The following is an 8,472-nucleotide window of genomic DNA, read 5'->3' on the forward strand; positions in this document are numbered from 1 at the left end:
GGTTCAAGTGATTCTCCTGCCTCAGCCTCCTGAGTAACTGTGATTACAGGCACACACCACCATGCCCAGCTAATTTTGGGATTTTTAGTAGAGAGAGTTTCTCCATGTTGGCCAGGCTGGTCTTGAACTCCTGACCTCAAGTAATCCGCCCTCCTTGGCCTCCCAAAGTGCTGGGATTACAGGCATGAAAGCCACTGCTCCCGGCCCAAGTTTACCAATTTGGATTGGGCCACATTCAAAGCCGTCCTGGGCTGCATGCAGCCCGTGGGCTGCGGGTTGGACAAGCTTGCTTTAAAAGATGTCTAGATTACTTATAATACCTAATACAATGTAAAGGCTTAAATAGTTGTTATACTATATTTTAAAATGTGTATAAGTTTTTACTGCTGAATTATTTTAAATATTTTTCTAGGTTGCTTTAGTACTGAATACAGTGTAAATGCTATGTTTTATTGTTTTTAATTTTTTCACATTAAAATTAAATTTTTAAACATGTTAACAATTTTCTGTATTTGTGTCAGGTCTTTAAAATTTATATTTTTATTTATTTTTTAATTGACACATAATAATTGTACACATTTATGGGTTACATAGTTTTTATACAAATAATGTATAGTGATCAAATCAGGGTATAATTAGCATATCCAAACCTTTTTAAAGAATATCCACAGTTGGTTGAATTCCTGAATGCGGAACCTGTGGATACCAAGGGCTGACTGTATAATCATTCTGTCATACCAAAAAATTCTTATGTGTCCTTTTGTAGTTAACCTTTCTCCTTCACTTCCAGCCCCTGGCGACCACTGATATGTATTCTATTCCTACAGTTTTGCTTTTTCCAGCACATCATATAAATAGAATCATAGCCTTTGAGTCTGGCATTTGAGATTCATCCAAGTTGTGTATATATCAGTAATTTGCTGCTTTTTGTTGTTGAGTAGTATTTCATAATATGGATGAGCCCCATTTTTCTTATCCATTTTTGAGTTTAGGGGTATTTGGAGTGTTTCCTGTTTTTTACCCAACTTCCCTTTTCAGCTCCTACTTATCTTATAAGGCATGGCTCACCTATTTCCTCCTCATCACCTTTTCCCAATGGCTCCCACATGCCCATATCACATTGTGTTACAGTTTATTGTATACACTTTTCATGAAGTCAGGAAGGCAAGTTGATTAGTTCTCTTGATGCCCCTGGCTGTCATCCCCAACATCTGCTGCAGAGCCTAGCAGTCACATGGGTGCTCAAGCAATAACTGGTGAATTGAAAGGCCTGGATTCTCTTTTCTCCAAGGCATCACCTCTTCAGGCTGTCATGTGTAGAACCAGAGAGTTTTTTTATTTTTTTTAAGGGTAAAATAAATTTAGAAAATGCTATATACTCTATATCCCTCTTAAAGATTATACATGACTAAATAAAGGTTTTGAGAAGTCATACAGTAGAAAAATATTTTTAACTTTAATTTGACCCTATATTTCTCAGGTTTGTTCCACCATAAACTACCTAAGCACATCCTGCAAAACTAATATTCCTAAAGAACACACTTTGGGGAAAAAAAAATGCTAGAACCAATGTAACTCAATTAGATTTCTTCTGATCCAGCTAGGAACCCAAGATCACATATACATTTGATAGAAGGAGATTTTTCTATACTCATAGAGTTATGTATGCATAGGTGTACGATCTTCAGCTGAAGGTAACAATAGTTAAAATGGAGCCAAATAAACTCCCATCACATTTGTGCCTGTATGCTAAATAAACGTGTTCATACTGAGCCCTGCTGTACAGCAGAAGAGGGTGACCAAATAGCAAGATTTAATTCCTTCCCTTGTAATCCATTTCTGAAGTTCCCCTCTTGCCTTCCTAGAAATTTGATTTTCAAATCTTGTCTGTAGGGTTTTTGCTTGGAATTTTAAAAGGGTAAGAGAACATCACCTAATTTTATAGATGATTAGATCGAGGAGTAAAGATAATAAGCTTTGTTCAAGGTATATAGTTGCAAGGCTAGGCCTAGATCTGAAACTGGTTTTTTAGTTCCCATTTCAGTGCTTTCTTCCTGATAACCATTTGCCAGTGACTTTTTATTATTATTATTATTAAAGTGTTTGCTATTGCCAGGTGTGGTAGCTCACACCTGTAGTCCTAGCACTTTGGGAGGCCAAGGTGGGAGAATTGCTTGAGCCCAGGAGTTTGAGTCCAGCCTGGGCAACAAAATTAGACCCCATCTCTCAAAAAAAAACCAAAAAAATTAGCCAGACATGATGGCATGTGTGCCTATAGCCCCAGCTACTCAGGAGGCTGAGGTGAAAGGATTCCTTGAGTCCAGGAATCCAAGGCTGCAGTGAGCTATGATCCTGCCAGTGCACTCCAGCCTGGGTGACAGAGTGAGACCCTGTCTCAAAAAAAAAAAAAAAGTATTAGTTATGTTGAACCTGATAAACCAGTTTAAAGATTCCTTAATCTTACTTTTACTGAAAATTGTGAATATTTTTTTACTCCAAGAAAGGAATAAAACTGTTTCTTTCTCAGGAAGTTTATCTATCTTAAATGTTAAATGTTTTTTCCCCTCTATGAACATACCACTGTGTCATCTGTAAATGCATAATAATGTTGTAGCCCAAAGCCACAGGTAAAATATTTTTTGTCTGTATCTTCCTGAAGAGATCCTGGAACATATTTGTTTGTGAAAATACTATAGGTTAAAATGGTTGGGCTAAGGGAAAGTTACAGAGGATTCAACATCTTGAATGAAAGTGATTTTCAAGACTTAATTTAAGAGAGATTTACCAGCTTGCTCCCAATTAACACACAAAAGAAAAAAATGGCCTGAGCCCAGTTTGGCACTTTGATGACTAATGACTTTTTTTGGTTTTTTGTAGGTAGGGAAAAGTGGCAATGTACCAGCAGGCACTACAGTGGATAGTACCATCACACATCCATCTGAGTTTGACTTTTACCTCTGTAGTCATGCAGGAATTCAGGTAATTTGGAAGCTGCTTCAGATCTTTGACTTGATAGGGAGATGTTTGCAAATTCAGCAACTAGCTTGAGTGGACTTGTTATTTAACACCATGCCTAACTTTGTTAATGCTTGTATCCTAGAATTGTCATCTTTTGGTCTAGGTATCTGCTTGTAGGTGTGCTAGGCAGAAGTATTTCTGAGTTTAAGGAGTAGGTTTCAATTATTTTCTCCTCTCATGTCATGTCAGAAACACATTAATCAGGCCAGGCACGGTGGCTCACGCTTGTAATCCAAGCACTTCGGGTGGCCAAAGTGGGCAGATCACCTGAGGTCAGGAGTTTGAGACCAGCCTGACCAATGTGGCAAAACCCTGTCTCTACTAAAAAATACAAAAATTAGCTGGGCATGGTGGTGTGCACTTATAGTCCCAGCTACTTGGGAGGCTGAGGCAGGAGAATCATTTGAACTCCAGAGGCGGAGGTTTCAGTGAACCAAGATCGTGCTACTGCATTCCAGCCTAGGTGACAGAGTGAGACTCCATCTCAAACAACAACAACAACAACAACAACAAATTAATCATGAAACTCTCTCCCCAGGGAACTAGCCGTCCCTCACATTACCAGGTCTTGTGGGATGACAACTGCTTCACTGCAGATGAACTCCAGCTACTGACTTACCAGCTGTGTCACACCTATGTGAGGTGCACTCGCTCAGTCTCTATTCCAGCCCCTGCATATTATGCCCGGCTTGTAGCATTTAGGGCAAGGTATCATCTGGTGGATAAAGATCATGACAGGCAAGTTTCTTAGGCACAATAAAGTCTCTTTATATTTTACTAGCATGTTAAAAAAAATGAGCTACGATAGAAAACTCTTTTAAGGATTTAAACTTTCTCTCAGCGTTTAAATTGTAAGGAGCATATAAAGTTGCATGTGCCTCTGAGAGCTTGTAATGTGACTTTTGGTCCAAGAAGTGCTTAGGCTTGTTTATACTTGCGTTGTGTCTCTAAAGGAGTTTAATCTGGAGCTTCTTGTGGTTCTCCCATGGAGCCAAATGCATTTCAGTTCTGCTCAGGTCCTAAGTAGCCTCAAAAAGTGGTCAACACAGTACCCTGGCTCCGGTCAAAGCAGTCACAGGGCTGTGGATTCCACTTCCTGCAAGTGAGGAGGCCTGACCAGTTCCCTTTGCTTTTGGTACATTCTGGAAAAATACCCCAGAGTGAACCTGGATGGGTATGTGAGAGTGGGGGCACAGACCATTCTCACTTTCAAATAGGCATCTTGGGAGAATAAGAGAATCTGATATTTTGACCTATTCCTGAGCTTCTATTAAATAGCTAAACAAGCTCTCTGCATTAATTTTCTTTTCCGAGTGACCATCTGTGAAGTGTAGCAGTTTCTGGGCTCTTCCCCAAGTCTGAATTCAGCTGCTAAATAGTAGACATTCCACTGCAAGTCTATTTCTGTAAGGGTTGAAAATACGCTATTATGGAACATGTCCAGCTGTGGCTTTGTACCTTCCATTCTGTAATGTGCTTTCATTTATTCGGCATATTTATTAGATATTGACTGTGTGCCCAGTACTGTACTAGGTGCTAGAAATACTAAGATGAGTAAGACGTATTTCTTGTCCACAGGGATTTTATATTTCAGTACGGGAGACAGTATAGCAAATATACAACTGACAAGTAGCCCAAGTCAGTACAGATAAAAGTGCAATGGGACACCAGAGGAGAGGCTTTTAGAGAAGAGTTCATAGCTGGATGGGTAGAATTTGGCTCTACAAAAAAGTGAAAAGAATTTTCAGGGCAGAGGGAACAATGGACACAAGGAGAGAAAGCAAGTGACGTGATTGTACGGTAGCAAATTTTCTTTGGCTGGAGGATAGTAAAGGGGAACAAGCAGGTATGAGGCTGCAAAAGTATGTTGGAACAAGACTGTTTGTTAAATGTAAAATGCTGTTCCTAGGATAGAATAGACAGGACTTAACAGTTAATTGGATATGCGTGTCAGAGGAAAGGGTGAAGTAAAAGATGGCTAAGATTTTGAGCCTAGATGATAAGGATAATAATCACTTAAAGAGAAAGTCAGAAGAGGAATGGGGATTTACAGCTTGTCAAGCCCTTTATATCACATGGTATCCTTAAGTAGTATGTTTAGAAGTTGTTGTTGTTACTCCAGAAGACTAAAGTTCAGAGGAGTTATTATGTGTCCAAGGTTATATAGTTAGTGAGGGGAAGAAAAGAAGAGACTGGTGGCACAATAGCATTTGCTGGGAATCTCCTTCAACTAATGGTTTATTGAGACTTTGTGGTATTATGTGCTAGACACCAAGGATACAGTGGTGAGCAAGGTGGACAAAGTTGCTGCTTTCTTGGAGTTTATATCCCAGTGGGAAAATAAATAATTACCCAAGTAATAATTTAATTTCAATTGTGTTTAGTACCATGAAAGAAAAATATAGGATTCTGTGAAAGCATGTTCCAGGTGGCTCTGACCTGGACCTTAAAGTCAAAGAAGATTTCTGTGGGGAAAAATGACATTTGACTGAAGCCTAAAGAAATTAGCTAGACATAATGGGCAGTGGAAATCTTTATATGGATACTGTTAAGGATTGTGTCTTTGCAGACATTATATTATTTAATTCTTGCAGCAGCCCATTAAAGAAGTTCAGTTGAGCCAACTGATGTTTAGAGGACCATAACAAATTATTCAAGAAGCTAAAGCTTAAGCCTAAGATATTCTAGAATCTAGTACGGTTTGTGCTATTTGAAATGTGTGAAGTTTGAAGTGGTCTTCTGTTATACCTGTTTTTTGTTTTTGTTGTTGTTGTTGGTTTTTTGTTTCTTTGTTTGTTTTGCTTTGTTTTGTTTTGTTTTATTCTCTTTACAGTGCGGAAGGCAGTCATGTGTCAGGACAGAGCAACGGCCGGGATCCTCAGGCCTTGGCTAAGGCTGTGCAAATCCACCATGATACCCAGCACACGATGTATTTTGCCTGAGAGTCTCAGAAAAAGAACTCAACCAATTTGGCACCCCATGCAGCCTCAAAATGTTTCAAATGCCTACCGCCTCTAGATCGAGCCAAGTTGACTTCAGGTGGTCTTCTACCAGCAGCTCGGAATAGTTGCACTGAATCTATACTTTGCAGCACTGTCTGATGCGTCAACAAAATTGAGCCATTTTTTTAAAGTAATAGATACTCATAGATTATCTTTTCTGATGCACTGGACTGAATTTTTACCTCAATGTGCAAAGGCTGATCAGCCTGAACTTTCTAAAGGACTTTACAAGAAGGGTTTCTATGGAATATTTTGCTAGCTGTGGTGTTCACCGCATCCCTCTAGTCTTAGAAAAGAAGATTATTCCTTTTTTCTGTAGTCATTGAGTGGGGTGTATGCATAAGTGGGAGAGAAAAACCAAACAATCTACTTCAGTTCAGTGTAACTATTTAATTGTGTGGGTCCATAGACTTTTTAATGAAGATTTCTGACTTTGCCACTGTAAATGCCTTTAATGAGCATTAATTTTTGAAAGTTTGTTACAGAGTTTTATTAGTTTTACTACTTTATCTTATTGCTCTCTGCAGACTTGTGCTGGTGCAAGTACACGCTGCCAGGCAATTTGCACTATATTTGGCTGCAGATTCAAACAGGCAGTTCTCTTATTTGGTCGACTTTTGTGAATGTGTGACATAAACAGATGTAATGCATGTCACAGTGACAGAGATAACACTGCCATGATAAAAGTACTCATGTTTCCCCCATTTGAAAAAAAAAATTGCTTTTAGTATTTTTCCAAGTTTTCAAAAGTGCCCATTTTATGCTGCTGTGTGGTTTGTTAGATCTAAATGATTTTTAAACTTTTCTCATAGAAACTTAACTTTGGCAATAAACATTTTTTAAGGTCTCTCCTCTTCCTTCCCCAACAATGTAGTTTTCTAGATGAGACTTCGGTATGATTTTATCAGCTATTTCTTATATATCATAATCTGGCAATTTCTGAAACCAATCAGAAAAGACATATATTTCCATGCCTTTTTAAAGAATTATTTTTACCTGTTTTATATTCACAGTTGGTGTCCTGTCACTTTGTTTTAAAATAAGCTAGAACCAGGATGCTTCCTTATTGGAAAGGCTTTGCCAGTCCTTAAGGTACATTGAGTGATGCTGCAACTTGCAAAAATGTACCAGCATTTAAAATTTCTTTTCCTGGGAATCAAGGTAACTCACACGACTACTTGCAGTACAAATTTTTTGCTTCTCTTTCGACCTGAAATGTACTTGGTGGGTTTTCCTTCCTTTTATTAAACTAAAACTGTGTGGAAAAGGTTGATTTTTCTTAATAGATTCTGAATTCCACTCACAGGGAGATGGGATTCCTTTCTTGTCCCAACAAAGGGAGTTGCTCTAAAGCGAGCATCAGTTAAAATGTAGGGGAAAATGTATTCTGTATGTAGTGTAGATAATACTTTGTGAACGGACAACAGTTACATAGTGTCTTGGTAGCTCCAGCCAGTGTTTCCCAGCCCAGAGTTTACTGACTTGTAATTCTCTATCCGGGACATCAGGAGTGAGGGATGGAAAAGGGGATAAAAGGCCTGGAGCCACACTCCATATGGCTGAGGAAGGCGCTAGGGAAAGAGATAGACACAATGGGGTAAAAACAATTTTGCCTCCCCTGCCTGGCAACTGCTGGTGGGGAAATGATGGTGAAGGGTGTTTGCTAGAACTCATGAGACGTTTCAAATCTCGTAAACTAGCCTTCTCAAAATCCCAGCAATATAAAGCACTGTTTTTCTTCAGTCATTTAAATAAACTTGTAAATACATTGAAGTTTACATTTCCATGTGCTATTGATCAGTGGCGCCACCTGTGTTTGCTGATGAGCCTGGTCTCTGAGAGAGAGTTTTATAATGTCGATCGAGGCCTGTTGCTCATTAAGATGAGTGCAGACGTCCTTAATCCCTGCAGATAGTGGGATGAAAAGCAAGTTCTGTAACTGAAGCACAACATAGCCAGGAGTGAAGAGATGGCAGATGTTAATTTCTTAAAATTTTCCTTTTTTTTTTTTTTTTTTTTGCAAATACCTCACTTGGATAATACAAATCAGGACATGTTGGTGAGGGGCTGGCTGCTGCTTTTATTCACACTTGTTCAGGGAGAGCACAGAGAATACCCTTCAGCATGGCCACTCTGGACCCAAGAGGAGGAAAAAACGGAAGCTTTTTTAGGAGAAGGAGGACTCGCAGGAATCCAAGATGTGAAGAACTCTTGGTGGCTGGCTGGCTGGCCAGCGGGCACCACACCTGCACTTGAGTGCCTCGGGCTTGCTTATTAATAATGCACAGAAGAAGCGTCACTTCTCACCATCTCCTGGCATGTATGGAGCAGGGAGCAAGGCCATGTTCCAAAATCCCTGATTAGCTTGTCTTGCTCTACGCTCGACCTCGAACAATACAGCTTGTAAGACCTCAGTCAGTCCTGGCACGCTGGGGTAAATCGGTGTGGTGGT

The 8,472-nt window shown here is 39.5% G+C and overlaps 1 protein-coding gene across 1 annotated transcript in view; it reads left to right on the forward strand.

Moving 5' to 3' along the window:
* AGO4 (argonaute RISC catalytic component 4) overlaps positions 1 to 7,793 on the forward strand; it is a 68,114-nt gene extending 60,321 nt beyond the window's left edge. Inside the window, exons 16-18 of the mRNA XM_011988985.1 lie at positions 2,878 to 2,979; positions 3,557 to 3,756; positions 5,852 to 7,793. Of these exons, the coding sequence (XP_011844375.1) occupies positions 2,878 to 2,979; positions 3,557 to 3,756; positions 5,852 to 5,960 (411 nt within the window). The 3' untranslated portion in view covers positions 5,961 to 7,793. The remainder of the gene's footprint in view (positions 1 to 2,877; positions 2,980 to 3,556; positions 3,757 to 5,851) is intronic.
* The last annotated feature ends 679 nt before the right edge of the window (positions 7,794 to 8,472 follow it).

Source organism: Mandrillus leucophaeus, unplaced genomic scaffold, assembly GCF_000951045.1.
Source record: "Mandrillus leucophaeus isolate KB7577 unplaced genomic scaffold, Mleu.le_1.0 Scaffold343, whole genome shotgun sequence".
Lineage (NCBI taxonomy): Eukaryota > Metazoa > Chordata > Mammalia > Primates > Cercopithecidae > Mandrillus > Mandrillus leucophaeus.